The 23,983-nt window shown below is 50.0% G+C and overlaps 1 protein-coding gene across 1 annotated transcript in view; it reads right to left on the bottom strand.

The window, feature by feature from the left end:
- MLLT1 (MLLT1 super elongation complex subunit) overlaps window positions 1-23,035 on the bottom strand; it is a 45,750-nt gene extending 22,715 nt beyond the window's left edge. The window contains 5 exon segments of the mRNA XM_087922565.1: window positions 5,013-5,138; window positions 11,810-11,953; window positions 14,730-14,812; window positions 18,697-18,877; window positions 22,735-23,035. Coding sequence (XP_087778691.1) covers window positions 5,013-5,138; window positions 11,810-11,953; window positions 14,730-14,812; window positions 18,697-18,877; window positions 22,735-22,746 — 546 coding nt within the window. The 5' untranslated portion in view covers window positions 22,747-23,035.
- Between the last annotated feature and the right edge of the window lie 948 nt (window positions 23,036-23,983).

Raw genomic sequence — 23,983 nt, 5'->3', positions numbered from 1 at the left:
GCAGGACTCTAGGTGTGGCCTTACTAAGGCTTTATAGAGTGGTATTAGTGCCTCACTTGATCTTGATTGTAACTTAGGATTGCATTGGCTTTTTTGGCTGCTGCTGCTGCACACAGCTGGCTCCTATTTAGCTGGTTGTCCACTAAGACTCCAAGATCCCCCTCCCAGTTCCTGCCATTGAGCCTGGTGTCCCCCAGTCTACAATCTATGGATTAATTTCCATCCATTGCTTCTTGTCCTGCCTTCAGTTCGAGCCCCTCCTCTTCTTTGGGGCAGCCCCTGAGATATTGGAATCCTGCCATCCTGTTGCCCCCAGTCCCCTCTTTCCATTAAACTAAAGCTTTCCCCTTGCACATCCGTGCTAGTCGTTTCTGGCTCTAGGGGCCGGTGCTCATCTCCGTTACAAAGCGGAAGAGCCGGCGCTGTCTGAAGACGTCTCTGGGGTCATGTGGGCCAGGATGCTGAAGGCGCACGGAATGCCGTTCCCTTCCCACCAAAGGGGGTCCCTGTTTTTCTACTCGCATTTTTTTTTTTTTACGGGCTTTCGAACGGCTCGGGTGGCCGAAGCTGGGACAAGGCACGGGAGCTCGCTCCGTTATGCGGCGCTAGGGATTTGAACCGCCGAGCTTTCTGATCGACAAGCTCCGCGTCTTAGGCCCTGAACCACCGCGTGCGTTAAAACTAGACGTCCCACATTCCGGAAAGGGCACAAAATTTGCACCAACAGCGGTTAACTTGGGGGACAAAACCAAGACTTTGTAGAGTCCCTGGGTGGGCTGAGAAAGACCGAATCATTCCTTACAGCATCGCCTTGGCGTAGCTCAGGGTTCCCCAAACTTGGGCACTTTAAGACTTGTGGACTTCAACTCCCAGCTGGCTGGAGAATTCTGGGAGTTGAAGTCCACAAGTCTTAAAGTGCCCAAGTTTGGGGACTCCTGGCGTAAATGATGCTGGTTTTGATGGGTAGCCAACTAAAACACCCGATTAGTCCACCGGGAAACGTAGCCACGCCCCTTGAATTGCCTCGTAAAAGGAGCCGCCCCGCCTAAGCAGTCCTCAACTTACACCCCGCCACTGAGCCCAAAACCTCTGTCACTAATTTAAGCGAAACCCGGCAGGTAGTAAGCCAAGTAACATGGCTGTGAAGGGGGAAATCTGGCTTCCCTGTGGACTCGGCTTGCCGGAAGATTGCTAAAGGGGAACGTGCGAGACACAGACACATACACGACCCTGTGATTGTTGTAAATGTGATCCAGTTTGGCCCCACCGTCGGAAATTTTGGGCCACGTGACCGGGGGGGGTAGGGGGGGAGGGAATGCCGCAACGGCCATTGAGTGTGCAAAAAGCGGTCGTTAAGTCACGCTTTGCAGCGCTGAGGCCACTCAATGAAATAAGAGGCCGACTCCTGAAAGGCTAACGGGCCCTTCTGTTTTAATCGTGGATTTTTGCTTTTGAAAACCTGCTGTCAACTAAAAAATTATCTAGACTCCTTTGGTCCTTTTAGTTGCCAGCAGAAAGGGAGTGAGGGGGAAAGCAGTGCATTCCTTAAATGCTTCAGATAATCAGCAGCCGAAGCTGTTGGCACGCAAGATTATTACTGGAGAGCGTGATTGATGCATCTTGGCTATGGATGGGTCTGTTGTGGTTCGCTGGCAGCAGGTGCGGATGGCCGAGGTCTCGGAGAGCGAGGACTCGGATGAGGGGCCTCCGTGGGATGCAGATATGGGTCCAGGACCATCAGGGGGTGGAGTGTTGCCTTCGGAGACGGCGGAGGCTGGTAGCAGTGAGGAAAAGCGCCCCGAGGAGCCTGTGCCCAGGGCTGCTCTAAGGAAAGAGCAGCTGCAGCAGCATGGGTGACTCGGGAGTAAGGCTGCAAGGTAACGGCGCCTCCCTTAAGAGATAAAAAGCCAGTGGAGAAACCAGAGCTCTTTGCAGGAAGCAAAGAAGTTCTTGCACTCTTTGAAATTAGAGAACAAAGAAGAGAAACAATTTTATGAAGTTTGGGACCTTTTTTTTTTTTTTTTAGCAATGGTTAGATAATAAAATATAACAATAGAATATTTAGAAACTTAGGATATAATGAATATATACTTCCTTTTTTTTTTTTCCTTTTCCTTTGATACTATTTTTATAAAGTTTTATTAAGATAGACTTGGTATGATTTTATGATTCGTGGTAAATTAAATTAAGTAAATTAGAGTTATCTCGTTAAAGTATGAATTAACAAAATGATAGTCAAATGATTGTTCAGTAATGGTATCAGGTTATATAAACGTCGATTGATAATATGAGTTATTATGTAATATAACTATAATGGCGACTATGAAATGGATGCACAAAAAAGGTGATGCTTTGATGTTTTATGTGTTTTTGTTTGTTGTTAAAGTCAATAAAACTTTTTTTCAAAAAAAACAAAAAAAGAAGTTCTTGCAGTCAAAACCTCGTGGACATTTGGAATATCTTGGTTGGTGTTTGGAGACTCTTTTGTCAACTTTTATCTAGTGTTCTTGGCAGCTTTGCGCCATCTTGGCAAGGCTCGTTCTTATCAGAGACAATTAGTTCGAAACGGACCAGGATCAAGGGGAAAATGAATGGTGTATTTTAGCGCGCCAACACGGCCACTCCTAATAAATCATTATTATTTTTTTTAAACTCTGAGAGAAGCGGCCAGAGACTTATAATTTTAATGGGGGTGGATCTGTTGGGAGCCAAAACGGCCACCAGGTCAAGGCAAGAAAAAAGCACCCAAGCGATACGACTTGCCGAAGAAAATACTGTATCGCCTGCATAAAATGGTGTGTGAATCCGCTCACCCCGTGGCCAAACTGTGGCTTGTATAAACCAAGCCCTCCTTTCACACTCAAGGTACCTCAAACACCCTTTCTGAACAGCTCCAGCTACTAAGAAATATGGGCCGATGGCTTCGTCCTGCCCTTTGGAACGAGAGTAAAAAAGTTGGATCTGGTTTTTTTCCCCCCGCGTCGGGACTTTTCAACTGCAAGAAAACAGCCACACTCTGCTTTCCTATTTTCTATTGTAAACTCTCTCTCTCTCTCTTTCTCCATTAATAAAGCCGTTTTCAGGACTCTTATTATGTTACTAATTAAATGGACATTTAAGGATTCATTAGAACAAGGGTCACCAACCTTTTGGACCTCAGGGACCACCAAACGCATAGCTTTAAATCCCGCGGACCACGAAGATGAATTCTGACTTGACGGGGGCTTGCTGACGTCGAAGGGGAAGTCGGTCCCATGTTCCAGAGCTGCAGGCATCACAGGACTGGCCCTTTGGTCACCCCGGAGCAGCTACGACACCCGGGTGCACCGGCCTGCCATGGAGCGGAAGAGCGGCTGCTCCAGGGTGACCAAAGGGCCAGTCCTGTGACTCCTTGCAGCTCTGGAATACGGGACTGACTTTCCCTTCGGCGTCAGCAAGCCACCCTGGGGCGGATTTGCCTCCCCTGCCGTTGGTCTTACCTTCCAGTTCCAGCTCACGTGGCTCTACTCCAGGTAAGGTTTGCGCTCGGCAAGGGTGGCCTTGTATTCTTGCGCAGCCTGGATTAATTGCTTTGGGGTGGGTGAGTGGCTTTCTCTGCGGACTACCGAAGTTTTCTCACGGACCAGCAACAGTTCGTTCTTGAAAAGAAAACTTTGGAACCACCGTGACTTGGATGACTTGAGATTCTCCACAGCCACTATATTTATATTTTATGAATATTGTTAGGAATATGAGTCACCTAACAGCTATTTGGGTTAGAAATATATAAACCAGGATAAACATTTTAGTACTATGTCTTTAAGGGAATGCAAGACCATGCAATTGGGTGTGTTTTCTCAAAAAGCCATAAGGTGGAGCCAGAAACCTGGGTTGTCTTAGTCTTAGTCTTAGAAGAGAGTGTGACTCTATCTCTGTTTCCTTCTGTTGGAAAGTATTGCCGTTGCTCCATTTCTTCTAATTGGCTGATATTACTGGATTTAATGTAAGTCTGATATTGAACTGTTTTTTGACACTGGAATTTGATATTTGGATTATCCCTGGATAATTGGAGAGCCTGATTGATGACTTTGAGCTATGGAGGTGTCCCATTGGAGAATATGAATTATGATACATGTTAGGAATATAAGTCACCTAACAGGTATTTGGGTTGGACAATATATAAACCAGGATAAACATTTTAATGCTGTATCTTTAAGAGGATGCTAAAAACGGCAAATTGGGTGTGGTTTCTCAAACAGGCCATAAGATGGAGCCAGAAACCTGGGTTGTTTAGTTTTAGTCTTAGTCTCAGAAGAGAGTGTGAGTCAGTCTGTTTCCTTCTGTTGGAGAATATTGCCGTTCCTCATAATTGACTGGTATTCCTGGATTTGGTGTAAGTCTGATACTGAACTGTTTTTGACACTGGACTTTGTTATTGGATTATCCCTGGATTGAAAACTGACTGATTTACCTGTGAATGACTTTGGATTGCTTATTTTGGACTTTGCTTAAACCTTTCTGGAAGTAAAAACCTACATTTACTGTACAGTGTATCTGTGTGCTGTGTGTGTGTGTTATTCAAACGCTCCTCTCAAATACGTCTCCCTGTATGCGCTCATTCTCCTAACGGGGAATTACCTCAACTGATATGTTTTATGTTTTAGGATCGTAATTTCCAATTTTCCTTTTTTTTAAAAAAAATATTGAGTGACCGAAGTTACAACGGGATCGAAGCAAGTGACTTATGACGGTTTCCCCACACTTATGACCATGGCAGCATCCCTGGACTCGTATTTATGACGGTTGCAGTGTCCTGGGGCCACGGGATCGCCTTTTGCGACCTTGTGACCAGCAACACCTCCACAGGGAAGCCGCTGAACAGCCGTGTGACTCGCCGAACAACTTCAGTGATTCACTTAGTGACGGTGGAAAAGAAAAGTCGCGAAACAGGGGCAAAGCTCGCTTAACCACAGACCTTTCGGGCTCAATGACGGCCATACGCCGAGGGCCGCCTGTGCTCCAAAGCGACTCACCTTTGAGCCATGGGATGGTTTGGACTTCTTCGGGTCGGAGAAGGCCGAGAGAGGGATGGTAGGAAGCATGGGGTAGTCAGGACTCGGCCTGGAGACGGTTTCGGCACCTTCCGGCATGACCATCACCTGGGAAGAAACCAACCAACGGTCAGGTTCTGCTTCTCGTCAGGCAAGACTGTTCGATCGGGCCTCTCTCCAACCGTGGCAACTTTTAAGACAGGGGGACTTTTCAACTCCCAGAATTCCCCAGCCAGCCAAAAAGCGACCCAGGGAGTTACTTCAGAATAGTTTCTTTTGCTACTTGCTATTGGGGAGCACAGCACAAAAGATGGCGGGCTGTCCCCTGACACCACTAGATGACCTCGCTAGGGCTCGCTGCCTTAGAAGAGTAAGGATAATCCTCAGGGAAGACTCACACCCCTGTCAGCACTTCTTCACTCTCCTACCATCGGGTAGGAGATAAGAGAAGCATAGCCAGCCATACCAACAGGCTGAAGAACAGTTTCTACCCGTGGCTGTCAGACTCCTGAACGGGAAATAACTTCATGTCAACATAGTAGGGTAGACTTGTGGGGCCGGTGTGTTGTGCAACAAGGTCATATAGGGTAATAAGACTGGGTCTGGGTTAGGGACTTCTGTCCTCACTGTGAGTTGTGTTGGTGTGTGGGCACAGAGGGAGGCCCAGCCAATCTCACTGTACACATCTTGTACTCGGACAATAAAACTTATCTGATAAGATTCTTCGCCTACAGACAGACTCTTGCCAGGCTAAACCAACCGCCTCTATAACTATAGATATACTCTGTGTACTTAAAGGGGAAAACGGTCGACCAGGAATCTAAGGTTTCTCTTGAAAGTCTTGAAGGGAGCACCTTGGGCCCGTGTGACCGTTGACTCTGCAGGCCCTTCAAGGTCATGGAAAGTTCACCCCAAGTCCCTGAGATGATGACACCCCATGTCCTTGGAGAACCTCCACGGGCCGCCGGTGGCTGTTTCTGTACTTCTTTATCTTATCTAGAGTGTGTCGCGCTTGCCTGGGTGAAGTGTGCCGGCGCTTCTGGAGGAAGTAGACAGAGGCAAATGTGTAAACATGTGTCGCCAAGTGTGTTCGAGGCCCGTCTTTATTCAGCTCAATAAACACGGAGAATACCTGGACTCTTTTTGTCTTTTCTGTATATCAAGACACACCTGAAACAGGTCAAAACGAAATGTATCCTCTCATGGGCATTGCCCCACGGGATAGAAGCAACAGCAGCAGAGGCCGAAAGAACGGAGGGAGGGGACGACGCTCGCCGTCCTCTGAACGGACAGGTGCTCAAGCCTGCTGACTCAGACCGAGGAATGGGGGTGATGGCAAGAACGAAGACTCTTGTTCGGACCCACGGCCTTTCCCAACAAATCAAACACAAATCCAAAAAGGAACAGAAACCTTGTAATGCTTTTTGCAAAATGATTAGCTGGGATAAGCACAAGCCTTGCCAAACGGTGCGAGACTCGCCAAAAGATGACAGGAAATAATTTGCAAAATAAGAATCTTCAAATATAAACTCAGGATACTGGAATGTCCACGAGGCTGGAGTTTTCAAAATGTCTTTGCTTCCTGCGAAGTACGTTCTCTGCACAGCTGCCTTTTATCTTCTTGAAGGAGTGGCCATTACTTTGCAGCCTTACTCTTGAGTTGCCTGTGCTGTTGTAACTGTTCTTTTCTCTGAGCAACCCTGCGCGCATGCGCGCTTGGCACAGGCTCCTCGGGAAACTCCTCATCGCTGCTGCCAGCCCCCACAATCTCTGAAGGCAGCAGTCCACTCCCTGATGGTCCTGGCCCCTCACCTGAGTCCTCGCTCTCCTCCGCCAGCCACACCTGTTGCCAGCTAACCACAACAACTCTTGAGAATACACAAGAACAAGATGAAAAGGAGGAGGAAGGAGACTGACCGGCCAGGAACGACATGGAAAGAGGACCTGACCTCCCTTTCTACTACACCTGGAGGACCCTAACTAAGCTGAGAGTTGGCCTAAATAAAAAAAAAACCAATATGCTCCCATGGAAGCTCTGAGTGGATAACGGATACAAGTGAATGAAGAGAGTTGCACAGCCCGGCACATCTGCCGGTATGTTGGCGACTACCAGAGAACGGAACGAGCAGAACACTTTACCGGCCAAGTGTGATTGGACCCACAAGGAATTTGTCCCCGGTGTGCACACACCAACAGCAAGTTGGTCATAGTTACGAATCGTTAATTGGTAAGATACAAATGTCAACTCATAAAACATTTTGTATGGGCGTTTTAGAATTGCCAACAGAAACGGGGGGAGGGGGTTTGAAAGAACAGTGTGACAGCTTGCAAACCGAAAGTGCATTCCATCAATGTTTCCAAAGACTGCAACTAGGTGACTGAAGTTTCTGCCGTGCAAAATTCTAACTGGAGAGCCTGATGGATGACTCTGGGCTATGGATGGGTCCCATTGGAGGATACGAATTACGATACACCCAGAGGGGTGGGAGGAAAACCAGGGTCAAGGGTGACAATGAACGATGTGTCTCAGAGTCGGCTGCACCCAGGCAGCGCCAGGCATTGTTAACTCCCAATAAATCCTGTTTACTTTTGGAAGTTTGGCTTGAGACTCGTGATGTGATTGCTGGAATCCCGACAACAAACATGTACAGATCATGGCTTATTTTGGGCCACGACGACGAAGGTGGCTTCATTCTGGCCGCTTAATCTTGACACGGAAGAGGGCGACTGGGTGAGGTGCAAGAGAGGGTCCGGTTCCGGCTCCCTCTTTGCCCTCAGAGAAGCAGCCCTCCAGACTACACTCCACCACACAGACCAAGTGCCACCAGTGGTCCCAAAGGCGCTTTTTCCCCCTCCCCCCCAAGAGGCCACTGGAATTCCCCGTTTCTCTTTTGAAGATGTTTCGCTTCGGGTCCAAGAAGCTTCTTCGGCTCTGCCTGGAAGGTGGGGATTGGAAGAAATGCAACTGGGAAGTGGCAAAAAGGATGCAAACGACCAGCTTTGTCTGCCGGGAGTGTAAATCCTTCCACTCCCCGCCACCCGGTCAGAGCTGAAGAAGCTTCTTGGAGGAGAAGCGAAGCGTCTTCAAGGCAAACCCAGAAGGTCCAGTTGCCCCCTTGGCAAAGCACCTTTGGGACAACCGTGACCTACCTGGGTGATGGAGAACCTCCATAGACATTCAGCCCCCAGTGGGTTTGGGGGAGGGGGGATTAGGTTGACCTTCTGCGCATTCTGGAGGAGTGTAGAGTGAAGGGTCCTTGAGGGGTCTCTGAGCTGGGTGGTTTCCTTGCAGACGTTTCATGACCCAACTAGGTAACATCTGTGGTACTAGGGAGTGGGGTTTGCTCTCTGCTTGTATACAACTGGTCTGCCCTGTCCGTGTTGGTGGAGGGTGTTTCTTGGGAGATCCTTGGCGCCCTCAAAGCTCGGTGGCTTCCATGCAGACGTTTCATTACATGACTAACCAACAACTTCAGTGCTGAAGGGAGTGACAGCACTGAGGATGTTACCTTGTTGGGTCACGAAACGACTGCAAGGAAACCACCAATCTCAGAGACTCCCAAGGACCCCACAGTCCTCCTCCCTCCTTCTCTTCCTCCCTGAAAACCCCACCGCCCTTCTAGCACTGATGATGTTACCTTGTTGGGTCACGAAACGACTGCAAGGAAACCACCAATCTCAGAGACTCCCAAGGACCCCACAGTCCTCCTCCCTCCTTCTCTTCCTCCCTGCAAACCCCACCGCCCTTCTAGCACTGAGGATGTTACCTTGTTGGGTCACGAAACGACTGCAAGGAAACCACCAATCTCAGAGACTCCCAAGGACCCCACCGTCCTCCTCCTTCCTTCTCTTCCTCCCTGCAAACCCCACCGCCCTTCTAGCACTGATGACGTTACCTAGTTGGGTCACGAAACGTCTGCAAGGAAACCACCCAGCTCAGAGACCCGCAAGTCCTCCTCCCTCCTTCTCTTCCTCCCTGCAAACCCACCTCCCTTCTAGCACTGATGATGTTACCTAGTTGGGTCGTGAAATGTCTGCAAGGAAACCACCCAGCTCAGAGACCCCCAAGGACCCCACCGTCCTCCTCCTTCCCTCCCTCTCCCTCTGTCTTCCTCCTCCTCCTCCTCCTTCCTGCTATCTCACTCCCTTCTAGCACTGATGACGTTACCTAGTTGGGTCACGAAACGTCTGCAAGGAAACCACCCAGCTCAGAGACCCGCAAGTCCTCCTCCTTCCTTCTCTTCCTCCCTGCAAACTCCACCTCCCTTCTAGCACTGATGATGTTACCTAGTTGGGTCGTGAAATGTCTGCAAGGAGACCACCCAGCTCAGAGACCCCCACGGACCCCACCGTCCTCCTCCTTCCCTCCCTCTCCCTCTGTCTTCCTCCTCCTCCTCCTTCCTGCTATCTCACTCCCTTCTAGCACTAATGACGTTACCTAGTTGGGTCACGAAACGTCTGCAAGGAAACCACCCAGCTCAGAGACCCGCAAGTCCTCCTCCCTCCTTCTCTTCCTCCCTGCAAACTCCACCGCCCTTCTAGCACTGATGATGTTACCTAGTTGGGTCGTGAAACGACTGCAAGGAAACCACCCAGATCAGAGACCCCCACGGACCCCACCGTCCTCCTCCTTCCCTCCCTCTCCCCCTGTCTTCCTCCTCCTCCTCCTTCCTGCTATCTCACTCCCTAGTACTGATGACATTACCTAGTTGGGTCACGAAACGTCTGCGAGGAAACTGCCAATCTCAGAGACCCCCCAAGGACCCCACAGTCCTCCTCACTCCCCTCTTCCTCCTCCCTGAAAACTCCACTCCCTTCTACCACTGATGACATTACCTAGTTGGGTCATGAAATGTCTGCAAAGAAACAACCATGGTCAGAGACCTCCAAGGACCCCACCGTCCTCCTCCTCTTCCTCCTTCCTGCAATCTCACTCCCTTCTAGCACTGAAGACGTTACCTAGCCTGGTCATGAAATGTCTGGAACGAAACCGCCAAGCTCAGAGAGCACCAAGAACCCCTCATGTCAACTCCAAGCTACAAATATTCTCATCGAATTGGAGTTTAAAGGGTTCATTCTTTATCTGCGGCTCGGTCCATTTCACAGGGAGTCCTTAACTTGCAACAGTTCGTTTAGGGACCATTCAAAGTTCCAACGGCACTGCAAAAAAAAAAGTGACTTATGACCGTTTTTGCCCTTAATGACCATCGTAGCACCCCCAGAGTCAGGGGATCCAAATTTAGGCGCTTGGCAACTGGCTCCTATTTATGACGGTCGCCGTGTCCCAGGGTCACATGATCCCTTTTTGCAACCGTCTGAGAAGCGAAATCGAAGGCAAAAACTAGTTTCACTTAATGACCACGATCTTAACTTCACAACTGCAATGACTCGTTTAACAACAGTGGCTAGAAAGATGGTAAAACGGGGCAAGGCTCACTTAGCGACAGACATTTTGGGCTCAGTTGCGGTCATTAAGTCAGGGACTGCCTAGCTCTAGTCCTGTGACAAAGAGCAAAAGGAACTTATGTTTTTTCCCCCCCACACCTTGGGCTGGTGGGGTTGGACTAGATGACCTACAAGGTCCCTTCCAACTCTGATTATCTGTTAATCTGTTAAACCTTTTCTAGCCTGATTCTGAAGTCTCCAAGAATATCAAAAAGCAAAGGGCAACCCATCACAACGCTTTCCCACTCATTTCTGAGTACACTTTTCGATTTACTGGGTTTTTTTCAATCACTTTGTTACCACCAAGGTTAACTTGGTAGTGTGTGTGAATTGTAAGAGAATTAAAATCGCCATTACGAAATAATAAATAATCCTGAATGCCATCACTCTGCTAAACAAGTAATTCCCTCAGCACTGTCCAACTATTTACAAAGTCTGCACTACTATTACTGTTAATCTTGTCATCACTCCTTATTGCCCATCCCCTCCCACTTGGGACTGTATGACGGTAATTTTGTCGCTTCTATACTTACGATTTATATTGACTGTTTCCTTGTATGATTGCTTATTGCACCCCGTGACTATTAAGTGTTGTTCCTTATGATTCTTGTCTTTTGACAAATGTATCTTTTCTTTTATGTACACCGAGAGCATTTGCACCGAAGACAAATTCCTTGTGTGTCCAATCACACCTGGCCAATAAAAGAATTCTGTTCTGTTCTGTTCTCTATGCTATTCTAATTTCTATTCTATTCTCTATCCCATCCCATCCCATCCTATTAAATTCTATTCCTATATCCTTCTATTCTATTCTATTGTACCCTATGACTATTATTAAGTGTTGTACCTGATGATTCTTGACAAATGTATCTTTTCTTTTATGAATACTGAGAGTATTTGCACCAAGACTTATTCCTTGTGTGTCCAATCACACTTGGCTAATAAAGAATGCTATCTATTCTATGTATCTAATTGGCCTTGCTCAGACTGAACCAAATTTAAAACGTCCATAATTCCTTTAAGCCAGGGGTCTCCAACCTTGGGCGCTTGAAGACTTTGTGGACTTCAACTTAGCTGGCTGAGGAATTCTGGGTGTCGAAGTCCACAAGTCTTCAAAAGCGGCCAAGGTTGGAGACCCCTGGCTTTAAGCTGTTTGGAACAGAAGCAACCCTTTCTTCTCCTGTAGGAAAAAAAGGCAGATTTAGAATCAAAACGTGTCTCCCAGATCCCGTGGCCAGACAGAGGACACCTCTTTTGAAGATGGACAACGCAATTAAAAACACAATTTCCGTTCGCCTAGCCCCTAGGAAGGACTGCCTCCCTTAACGACTCACCCCTCCGGCTTTGATGAGCTTGTGGCGGAATTCCTTGGTGGGGTTGTTGAAGGTGAGCTTCTCGCAGCGCAAATGATTAACCGGCGGGTTTCCTTCCAGGTTTAGGAAGAGGTCGTAGGTAAAGCACACTTTCTTCGGTTCCTCCTGCAAGCGGCGGCAGAAAAAGAAAAAAAAAAAAGAAATATCTCGAGAGATTGCCAGCGATGAACGCGAGTCCCCGTCCTGCAAGGTGGAGAGTCCTCGGCCTCCGTGTCTGCGTGGCTAAAACAGCCAAGTGAGAAGAACAGGAGGATTCAAAGGGGGGGAAAGAGTCACTCCAAACTCAAACCACATCGTTGGCAAATCCTCCCGTGGCGTAAACATTAAAAGCAGGGTCGAAGTACAGGATAGGAGCATTCAGAGATATCGACAAAATCTTGGCTAGAATATGGCAAAAAAAAAAAAAAAATCCTTTGCGGGCTGATTTGTACAGGAGCAGACCGGGTATCGCCTTAGCTGTCACCGGTCTTCAAAGGTTTTTTTTTTTAAATAATAATAATAATAATAATAATAATAATTTGCCCAAAGCATTTTGGACGTGAGCTTCGAGGTTAAGAATGTGAAGGATGGGTGTTTTGTGCTTTATTTTCATAGTCATAAATTGTACACTGAAGATGGTGTTGGATTTCATGGTACGGGGTGCAATGATAATAAGCTAAACTAAACTACTAAACTAAACTAAACTAAACTAAACTAAACTAAGGGCTCATCCATTTTCCAAGAGGCACGGTAATTAATTTGGGTGAGAAAGAGGAATGGATCCTATTATCTCCTTCCAGAAGGATCAGAACAGGTGGGGTCGATCAGAGCTGGAATGCCTAAACATACATACCCGTTTCTCCCTGAAAATAAGACCAGGTCTTATGTTAATTTTGCTCCAAAGGACACAGGGGGGCTTATTTTCCAGGTAGGTCTTAATTTGGGGGGGAGAAATACACATTATTAAATGTGCCCGCCTGACTTTAACTGGGGTTTATTTTGGGGGTAAGGGCTTATATTACGAGCATTCTGAAAAATCCATTGCTGGGGCTTCTTTTCTGGTTGGGGGTCTTATTTTGGGGAAAAATACGGTACTTATTAGGGTTTTAGGAAAAGAACAAAAGTTTTCTCTTCGTCCGTATATGGACTCGGAAGGTGAAACTGGTTCCCGGGGTTGTCTGGAAGGAAATGAAAAGCAGGGAGAAAACAGAAGGTAATGGATCTGGGGTGAGAAAGAAAACAGGATCCTATCTCCTTCCAGAATGATCTGCGCACGGGGAATGAGGTGGGGGTAGATCAGAGCTGGAATGCCTAAAACATATATACTCACTGGGGTCTTAGGAAAAGAGAAAATTTTCTGTTTATCTATATCATGCCTTGGATTTAGAGGGCCGAAAACAGGAAGGTGACATTGTTCCAGGGCCGGAAAGAAATGAGACTCAGGGAGAAAGGAGAAGGAGAAGAGGAGGAGGGGTGAAGAAGAGAAGGAGGAGGAAAGGAGGAGAAAGAGAAGAGGGAGAGGGTGAGAAGAAGAGGTGGAGAAGGAAAGGAGAAAGAAGAGAAGGAAGGTGAGAAGAGGAGGAGGAGGGGTGAAGAAGAGAAGGAGGAGGAAAGGAGGAGAAAGAGAAGAGGAGAAGGAGGAAAGGAGGAGAAAGAGAAGAGCGTGAGAAGAAGAGGCGGAGAAGGAAAGGAGAAAGAAGAGGAGAAGGAAAGTGAGAAGAGGAGGAGGAGGAAAGGAAAAGAAAGAGAAGAGGAGAAGGAGGAAAGGAGGAGAAAGAGAAGAGGAAGAGGGTGAGAAGAAGAGGTGGAGAAGGAAAGGAGAAAGAAGAGGAGAAGGAAGGTGAGAAGAGGAGGAGGAGGGGTGAAGAAGAGAGAAGGAGGAGGAAAGGAGGAGAAAGAGAAGAGGAGAAGGAGGAGGAAAGGAGGAGAAAGAGAAGAGGAAGAGGGTGAGAAGAAGAGGCGGAGAAGGAAAGGAGAGGAGAAGGAAGGTGAGAAGAGGAGGAGGAGGGGTGAAGAAGAGAAGGAGGAGGAAAGGAAAAGAAAGAGAAGAGGAGGAGGAGGAGGAAAGGAGGAGAAAGAGAAGAGGAAGAGGGTGAGAAGAAGAGGCGGAGAAGGAAAGGAGAGGAGAAGGAAGGTGAGAAGAGGAGGAGGAGGGGTGAAGAAGAGAAGGAGGAGGAAAGGAAAAGAAAGAGAAGAGGAGGAGGAGGAAAGGAGGAGAAAGAGAAGAGGAAGAGGGTGAGAAGAAGAGGCGGAGAAGGAAAGGAGAGGAGAAGGAAGGTGAGAGAAGAGGAGGAGGAGGGGTGAAGAAGAGAAGGAGGAGGAAAGGAAAAGAAAGAGAAGAGGAGGAGGAGGAGGAAAGGAGGAGAAAGAGAAGAGGAAGAGGGTGAGAAGAAGAGGCGGAGAAGGAAAGGAGAGGAGAAGGAAGGTGAGAAGAGGAGGAGGAGGGGTGAAGAAGAGAAGGAGGAGGAAAGGAAAAGAAAGAGAAGAAGAGGAGGAGGAGGAGGAAAGGAGGAGAAAGAGGAAGAGGGTGAGAAGAAGAGGCGGAGAAGGAAAGGAGAGGAGAAGGAAGGTGAGAAGAGGAGGAGGAGGGGTGAAGAAGAGAAGGAGGAGGAAAGGAAAAGAAAGAGGAGGAGGAGGAGGAAAGGAGGAGAAAGAGGAAGAGGGTGAGAAGAAGAGGCGGAGAAGGAAAGGAGAGGAGAAGGAAGGTGAGAAGAGGAGGAGGAGGGGTGAAGAAGAGAAGGAGGAGGAAAGGAAAAGAAAGAGAAGAAGAGGTGGAGAAGGAAAGGAGAAAGAAGAGGAGAAGGAAGGTGAGAAGAGGAGGAGGAGAAGAGGAGGAGGAGGGTGAGGAAGAGAAGCGAGGGAGGAAAAGAGGAGAAAGAGAAGAGGAGGAGGAGGATGGTACCTTATTCTTGAAGTAGACCTCAATGGGCATAATGAACCCCGCGTAGCCAGACTCCTCCACTTTGTATGGGGGCTCTTTGCAAACTGTGGGAAGCAAAAAGGAGCGTTAGAAAATCTCTACTTCACGTACTGACCGCTCAAAGTTACAATGACTCAGGGCCCTTTCCCCCACTGACCACCCTTGGGGTATCCCTGGGGTCACGTGACGCAAATTCGGGCGCTCGGCGGGCTGGCTCGTATTTACGACGGTCACCGTGACCCGGGGTCAGGTGCTCATCTTTTGACAAGCCAAGTCAACGGAGAAGCCCGGTTCCCTTAACCACTGGCTTACTGACTTAACCACTGCAACGCTTTCGCTTAGCAACCGCGGCAGGCCAGGTCCTAAAATGAGACAAAGCTCAATGACCCCCAGAGCATCCGAAATGTCGGGCTCAACTGAAACCTCGTCCCTCCGGACATTAGACTCTGACCTTATTTCGGAAGGCTCCGAAGACGCAGTTCTGCCAGCGGGCCTGGGGAACCCCCAGCGGGATGGAGCCCATGAAATGGCTGGCACAAAAGCATGTTGTGTGCGTGCGTGTGTGTGTGTAGGGTTATTATTTTATTTTTATTATTATTTTTCTGTTTACTTCTTTTATAGGGTGCTTTTACGTCGCCAGGAGTGAGTAGGCGGAAATATAAATTTTCTAAATCAATCAATCAATCAATCAATCAACCACCCAACCAAATTCCTTGTGTGTCCAATCACACTTGGACAATAAAGAATTCTCTTCTCTTCTCTTTTCTCTTCTCTTTTCTCTTCTCTTTTCTCTTCTCTTCTCTTCTCTTCCCTTCCCTTCCCTTCATTCCCTTCAAGGCCCACCCCCGGGGCGTCTGAAACTATCAAAGCAATGCCTGGGAGAATGTTTAAAACTCACTCCCTCAACAACAATGGGAACCACACAGAGGGACGTGATGTGAGGACCTGGGGGGAGGAGACAGAAGCTGCACCCCACAATTGCTGCCGCCCACCTAGCTGAAATCTCCTCCTCTCGTGTCCCGTCCCCCGGGCAATTCCTCCCGGTTCCTATTCAATTTCAGCCACGTGCCGGCACAGCTTACAGGCCGTCCTCAACCTACAACGGTTCTTTCAGCGGCCGGCCGAGGTCCTGATGGTGCCGGTGGGTTTGGCGGGGCTTTGGAGTTCCCAGCCATGCTGGACACCCCATCCCTTGGGGATGGGGTGGGGGCGGGGGTCACCCGATCGCAAGCCGGATGCTTGCTAACCGGTTTGTAACCCTGACCGGCTTGCAGCGCCTTTGCGACCAAGCGATTAGCCGCTGGCAACCTTCCCGGCGGGCTTCCCCAGAAAGGCGATGGGGAGGCCTGCGGGAAACGCCACAAGGGTCGTTCTCTGCCACCCGTCCGCCCCACGGTCCCTCTGTGCCGGTGGTCACGCTGGCCACTCACACACCTTGGCACTCCTCCTTCCTAACCTGTACCCCTCTCACACACACACCTTTTCCCCGGCCCACACCTCTTGTTACACCCCCGTGTAGTGTCTGGAAGCAGGCCTTTCACTCGCCGCCTGGGGCACCTTCTCCAATGCACCATCTCTAACCTGGGTCTCCTTTTGCTGATCCGCACAAACCTCCCAGCCTTGTCTCTTGGGCGGCCCCCTCAGACCCCCAGGTGTCTGTCCCCCCGTGCCGACCTGAGCTGCGTCTCTCTTGCGCCTTCCCAACCTGTCGGAACCTATCCTGGCACACACACACACACACACACACCCATCATCCAGGCACAACCAAGGAAGCTTCTTGGATGAGAACCAACATTTCTTCTTCTTTTTCTTCCTCAAGAGCAGGGGAAAAAAAACCCAAAAAACCAGTCCGGCTGCCTTTGGAAAGCACCCCATTGGGAGATACCTGGCACCTTCCTGCCAGCTTCTCCGCTGACTTTGGCAGCTCACCTAACCACCCTGGGGTTCAGTCGACAATGGCAACCGGGGGACACAAGGACAGCCCCGCCGCTAAGTGATACGGCTGTACTTTACAAAAGCGTGAAATTCCCGTCCCGGCGGCTGTCGTAAGTCAAGGAATTAAAGTGTCCGATCTCAAAAGTTCAGGATCCCAGGCTTCTAAATGACCCAGGGTTTTGTTGGGGAGCGTGGCCTGGCGCAAAGAGAAGCCCCGAGACGTAAAACAGGAGTGTCGGATGCCGGCATTCCCACCAAGAAAGAGCCGGAGAGGAATCTGGCCGTGAGAACAATTAACCAGGGGAACGTCTTGCCGACATCGGGTGTCTTTAAGACGAAAGACTGGACAGTCACTTGTCTGAAATGACACATAGGGCTTCCGGCCTGAGCATGGGGGGTTGGACTAGAAGACCTCCAGGGTCCCTTCCGACTCTGCGATTCTAATTGTGACACACACACACACACAGATGCTGCAACCGTCATAAATACAAAGCACTTGCCAAGGATCTGAATTGTATGGCCATGGGAAGCCCGCAGCGGTCGTAAGTGTGAAAAGCGACCCTAAGTCCCTTTTTCCAGGGTCCGTTGGAACTTTGGTCCATAAACGAACCGTCGTAAGGCTAAGTCACTTTTTCAAAGCAGTTTCCTTGACATTCCGGCTTGCATCCTTGGGGGGGCGCGGGGGGGGTGTCATTTGGGCCCCTCCAATGGAGGACTTGTGCAAGTAGGCCTAGCCTTACGACGGTTTTCATTTATGGACCAAAGTTCCAACGGACCCTGGAAAAAGGGACTTAGGGTTGCTTTTCACACTTACGACCGCTGCGGGCTTCCCATGGCCGTACAATTCAGATCCTTGGCAAGTGCTTTGTATTTATGACGGTTGCAGCGTGTGTGTGTGTGTGTGTGTGTGTCACAGGTGTGGCCAATGGATCGGCGCTGCCATTCTTAACCGAATCCCGTGGGCAAGCAAAGTGCACGGGGAAGTCAAAGTTCGCTTAACGACGATGTCATTAACTGAAGAGCGGCAACGATTCGCTTAATAAATGTAGCAAGGAAGGTCAGACAATGGGGCAAAAAGAAGTTAAAAGAAGTTTCACTTAGCAACGTACGTTTTGGGCTCAACTGGGGTCGTAAGCCGAGGGCTGTTTATATTTGGTCAGAACATGATAGGAGCCTGAAAACCAAGACGAGGGAGGAGACGACTTCCCTGCAGGTCGAAATCTAGCATTTCAGGGAGAACTCAGGCTGCTTCTGGGAGCTACAAATCCTTGAGCTGTTATTTTTTTTCTCAATTGGGAGAACCAACTTCCCAAATAAGTTCCTAACAGATACTCTTTAACAGATTAGCAGAGTCGGAAGGGACCTTGTGGGTCATCTAGTCCAACCCCCCACCCAAGCAGGAGACCCTACGCCATTTCTGACCGATGGCAGTCCAGTCTCTTCTTGAAACCCTCCAGTGATGAAGCTCCCACAACATGTATCTCTCTCTCTCTCTCTCTCTCTCTCTCTCTTTCTTTCTTTCCTTTCTTTCTTTCCCTACCTACCTACCTACCTACCAACCGATTTAACAGAGTAGGAAGGGATCTTGTAGGTCATCTAGTCCATCCCCCTGCCCAAGCAGGAGACCCTACGCCATTTCTGACAGAGGGCAGTCCAGTCTCTTCTTGAAAGCCTCCAGGGATGAAGCTCCCACAACATGTATCTCTCTCTCTCTCTCTCTCTCTCTCTTTCTTTCCTTCCTTTCTTTCTATCCCTACCTACCTACCAACCGATTTAACAGAGTAGGAAGGGATCTTGTAGGTCATCTAGTCCATCCCCCTGCCCAAGCAGGAGACCCTACACCATTTCTGACCGATGGCAGTCCGGTCTCTTCTTGAAAGCCTCCAGGGATGGCGCTCCCACAACTTCTGAAGGCAACTCCTGTTCCATGGGTGGATTGCTCTCACGGTCAGAAGTCTTCCTCCTGACTTCCAGGTTGCCTCTTGGGACATGCCCCGCCTGCCTGCCCACTCACCACGTTTTGGTTTCGGGAAGCTCTGATGGAGACGGAAGACCACCCTCTCCACGAAGTGCTGAATCTCAAACTGCTCCGGGCCTCGTACAAACACCATCCAGTCGTGGGTGAACCCCTCGGTGGTGGGCTTCTTGCGCAGCTGGGCACGGTGTCCGAGCTCCAACTTCACCTGGACTGTACACTAGGAAGGGGGAAGGGGAAGGGAAGGGCAAAGGAAGAGAGGGAGGGAGGGAGGGAAAAACACCTTGAGTGTTAGCTGGAGAACTACAACGATGTCTTCCTAAGGAAAAAAGAAAGTTATACCAATTGTTTAGAGCTCAGGAAAGAAACAATTTAATTCCTTTGTTTAAAACCAGCTTTTCCCATGGAGTTAGGACCTAGCAGTCAGCATCAATTATTGGAAACATAAAAGCATACCGCACATTCATTTCTCACGCACAAACTACAGATCAAGCTTCAAGCCAACTGCTCCATCCAGATGAGAGATCCAATGTCTGTAGGTTACCCTCTCCCAACTGTGAATGAGGACTCAGCATAGAAAGAAAGGGTGATATTTACAAACTTTACACAACACACACACACACCTGCTTTGGAGGCAAAGGTGTTCTTTGGATTATCTTAGCTGTTCCAGCAGAAAGGGGGTGAAAAAAATAGACTGGTTGAAACCAGGCTCAATAGCAGGAACTGGGAGAGGAATCTTGGAGTCTTGGTGGACAACCAGCTAAATAGGAGCCAGCTGTGTGCAGCCGGCGCCAAAAAAGCCAATGCAATCTCAGGTTACATTAAGAGAGGGATACAATCGAGATCAAGTGAGGTACTAATACCACTCTATAAAGCCTTACTAAGGCCACACTTAGAGTCCTGCATCCAGTTTTGGTCACCACATAATAAAAAAGATGTTGAGACTCTAGAAAAAGTGCAGAGAAGAGCAACCAGGAGGATGAGGGGACTGGAGGCTAAAACATACAATGAACGGTTGCAGGAACTGGGCCTGGCTAGTCTAGGGAAGAGAAGGACCAGGGGAGACAGGAGAGCAGTGATCCAATATTTGAACAGAAAGGGAAAGAAAGAAAAGGAAAGAACAAGAGAAAGAGGAAGGAAGGAAGGAAGGAAGGAAGGAGAGAAAGAAAAAAAGAGAGAGAGAGAGAGAGAAAAAGGAAGGAAGGAGAGAAAGAAAGAAAGAGAGCAAGAGAGAGTGACTGGAGGCTAAAACATACGATGAACTGGGCCTGGCTAGTCTAGGGAAGAGAAGGACCAGGGGAGACAGGAGAGCATCTTCCAATATTGGAGGGGCTGCCCCAGAGAGGAGGAGGAAGGGGGTCAAGCTATTCTCCAAGACACCCAAAGGCCAGACAAGGAACAATGGATGGAAACTGAACAAGGAGAGATTCACCTGGAATTGAGAAATAACTTCCTAACACTGAGGATTAGTTAACCAATGGAACTGTTTGTCCTCAGAAGTTGTGGGAGCTTCATCCCTGGAGGCTTTCAAGAAGAGACTGGACAGCCACCTGTCAGAAATGGTGTAGGCTCTCCTGCTTGAGGATGGGGTTGGACTAGATGACCTGCAAGGTCCCTTCCTTTATTCTGTTATTCTGCTAACCTCTTCTCCAAAGCACGTGAAGGCTAGACAAGGAAGCAGTGGGTGGAACCTGATCAAGGAAGAGATTCAACCTAGAAATAAGGAGAAATTTTCTGACAGTGAAAACAATCGACCGGTGGAACAGCTTGCCACCAGTTGTTGTGGTTGCTTCACCACTGGAGCTTTTCAAGAAGAGACTGGACAGCCACCTGTCTGAAATGGTAGAGGGTTTCCTGCTTCAGCAGCGGGTTGGACTAGATGACCTGCAAGGTCCCTTCCAACTCCGTTATCCTAACTTCTAAGGTTCCTGCAATACGCTAACCTGATTTCTTACTATAGGTGGAGTCGGGGCTGCTTATAAGCTATTATTTGCAGCTGACCCAATTGGCACAACTTGCAATTATATAGAGATTATATGTCTAGAGATTATAAGTCGCCGGCTCCCCATCTTTGCTCTACAGGCTGTCCTTGTGTGAGGACCCCTCCTTTTGTGATGCTTTGAAGGTATACAGCACTGAACGGGGAACGACAACTTGTAGTTGCGGCCGTTGTAGTGTTCCCCAGCGATATGGGCTTGGCAACCAGTTTGCCATGACAACCTGTCCCCCAAGGATCAATGGGGAAGCCAGCAGGAGATCGCAAACGGCAATCGCACGAGTCTGCAACCACATGGGGCTCACCCAACGACGACAACCGCGGCAGCAAGCCAGCATGGTCCGACGACAGGAAGTCCTCGACTTAACCACAGTTTAGTGACCGTTCCAATGTTACGATGGCACTGGAAAAGGCGACTTAAGGACCGTTTCCTACCGCTACGACCATCGCAGCTTCCCCCGTGGTTCACATGATCAAACTTCAGACGCTTGGCCACAGTTTAGGACCCTTTGCTCCGTCCCGGGGTCACCTTGGGGAAGCCAGATCCACTTAACGACCAGGCTGCTCACTAATCCACTGTAGGGGATTGACTGTGTGTGGCAAGAGAGGTCTTAAAATGGGACAAAACTCACTTAACAAATGTCCCACTTAACAACAAAAATTTGGGGCTCCATTGTGGTGGTTAAGTCGAGGACTCAATCAATCAGAATACAGCTGGAAGGGACCCCAGAGGTCTTCTAGTCCAGCCTCATGCAAGAGAACCTATACCATTCCAGACAAGCGGTTGTCCGATCTCTTCTTAAAAACTTCCAGTGTTGGAGCATCTACAATGTCTGGTGGCAAGCAGTTCCACTGGTTAATTGTCCTGTTTGGAAATATTTCTCCTTAATTCCAGGTTGCTTCTCTCCTTCATTAATTTCCATCCATTGCTTCTTGTCTTCTGGTGCTTTGGAGAATTATTGGACACCCCACCCTCCCCCTCCCCCACCCCCACCCCCCGATTTGGGGCAGCTCCTCAAATATTGGAAGACTGCTCTCATGTCTCGCCTGGTCCTTCTTTTCTCCAGAGCAGTGGCCCTCAACCTTTGGGGCACCAGGAACTGGTTCCATGGAGGAAAGTTTTTTCCACAGACTGGGAGGTGTCCACAAAGAGAGGTGGTTTTGCACGCTGCCTGCATCCCACGGGGGTTGGCTTATTTGCGTGGACTCGTTGGCAACATGCCACGGACTGGTGCCAGTACCAGTGGGTTGGGGACCCCTGCTGTAGATTGGCCGTCCCCAATTCCTGCAACCGTCGTTCTTCATAGGTTTGCATCCCCGGGACTTTTTAATCATCCTAGTTGCTCTCCCTCTGCCCTTTTTCCAAACTCTCCACATCACAAAACATTCAAGTGCCTCCGAGACCAAAACACAACACAACACCCCCTTTCTCATCAGACACAGCTACTCTCACCTTGCACACAGTTGCAAGGCTACATCAGGACTGGCCTAGGGTGTCCTTACAGCTGGACGCAGATGCCAGATGTGGCTTGCAGGTGGGGGCGACCTCCAAATGTAACAGGAAGGGGGGGGTAGAACGGCCTCTGCTCCGCATCATCCCCTTGAGCAGGGGGGCTGGACTAGACGACCTCCAAGGCCCCTTCCAACTCTGCTGTTCTGTTCTGCCCTCCCATATTCTATTTTATCCCATTAATTCGAGAGCATTCTCTATTCTGTAGTTATTCCAATTCTCTTCTCTCCATGCTTTCCCTGCCTTGTTGAAGCCACGCCCCTTCAGGTGAGCTGGCTCCTCCCCTCCCTCCCTCTGGGGCAGGTTTCCCCCTTCCCCTCCCCCCCCCCGTTCAAAGGGAAAGGCACCCCCATCAATCCCCCCCCCCACAAACAAAAGGCAGGCAGGCAGAAGGGGAGGGGGGGTGTTGCATGAGGACCTTGGTGGGCGTGGCCAGCCTCGTGGCTTGCTGCCCAGACCCCGCCCCCTTCCACAGGGTGTGGGCGTGGCCGCCGCCCGCCCAATGAAGGCCAGCCCCGCCCACTCCTGGGAGGGAGGGGCGAAAGGAGGGCCTCCTTCTCCTCCTCCTCACCTGGTTGTCCATGGTTGGGCCGGTTGCCCCCCCACCCTTCCCCGGCGGGTTGGGGCCTACGGGGCTCGGTTGCCTTCAGGCCTGGAGGTGCGGCTGCTGCTGCTCCCCCCGCCGCCGCCTCCTCATGGCTCGGCGCCGGGCGGGCGGGAGTCGGCCTGGCGTGTTGTCCTCGCCGCGATGGGCCCGGCCCCCTCCGACGCTCGCTTGGCCGCCAGCGCTGCTTCTGCTGCTGCTGCTGCTGCTGCTGCTGCTGCCGCCGCCGCCGCCGCCTCCACACCGGAACCGGAACCCCCTCCTCTCTTGCAACTCCCCCCACCCTTCACGGGAGACGAGCAGTCCTCCCGGCCAATGGGAACGCCCGCTTCGGCGCCTCCGCGTCCCCCGCCAATAGGAGGCGGCGCGGAGAGGGCGGGAATAGCGGCGTCCGCCAGTGGGCCAATGGGAGCGCGCGCGCGGACGGGCGGCTGCGGGGAGGGGCGCGCGTTGCCAGGGAGACGGCCGGAGCGCTGCGAGAGAGCCAGGAAGGGGAGAGAAGGTACCGAAAACGGCTAGTCCTCATTGAGGCGCCGTGAGTCGCTGATGCGTGGAGACCCCCCGCAGGCTCGCTGGGCCCCAACCAGAGGGGCAGAAGAGGGAGCGATAGGCCCTCAGAGAGCAGGACTTGGGGTGGGAGTGCGGGGGGAAGGAGGCAATTACCCCCCAAAACTTTAACCACGTGGGGTGGGGGCTTTGATTGGGCAACGGGGAGGGTCGGCCTCAAGCTGACTAGCAGCCCAGCCCACCTCACAGGGCTGTCGTGTGGGAAACACTACCAGGGAGTGCTCGAGTTACGACCGCAACAAAATCTAGGTTGCTAAAGGAGGTGTTTCTTCAGTGATGCTTGCTCCCTTTTGTGACCTTTCTCACTGCCGCCATTAAGTTAATCGCTGCAGTCTTTAAACCAGTAACCTGGTTGTTAAGTGAATCTTCCTCCCCCCCCCCCGTTTGCTCATCAGGTTGCAAAAGGGGAATCATATGACACACACGCACACAAACTATGACCGTCGTAAATACGAGCCATTGGCCAAGCTTCTGAAAAGAATTGGGGGGGGGGAAATGCAAGAGGGGGGAGAAATGTTGCAATGGTCGTAAGTGTGAAAAACAGTCCCATTTTTCAGTGCTGTTGTAACCTTGGACGGTCACTAAAGTGAACTCCAGCAAGTTGGGGATGACGTAGACTAAGGTGTGTTTCCTGCCTTGAATTATTTAT

This window comes from Pseudonaja textilis, chromosome 1 (genome assembly GCF_049901715.1).
Source record: "Pseudonaja textilis isolate UNSWEBS1 chromosome 1, rPseTex1.2, whole genome shotgun sequence".
NCBI lineage: Eukaryota > Metazoa > Chordata > Lepidosauria > Squamata > Elapidae > Pseudonaja > Pseudonaja textilis.
Note: the sequence above shows the minus strand (reverse complement) of the source record. Positions and strands in the feature narration are given on the sequence as shown.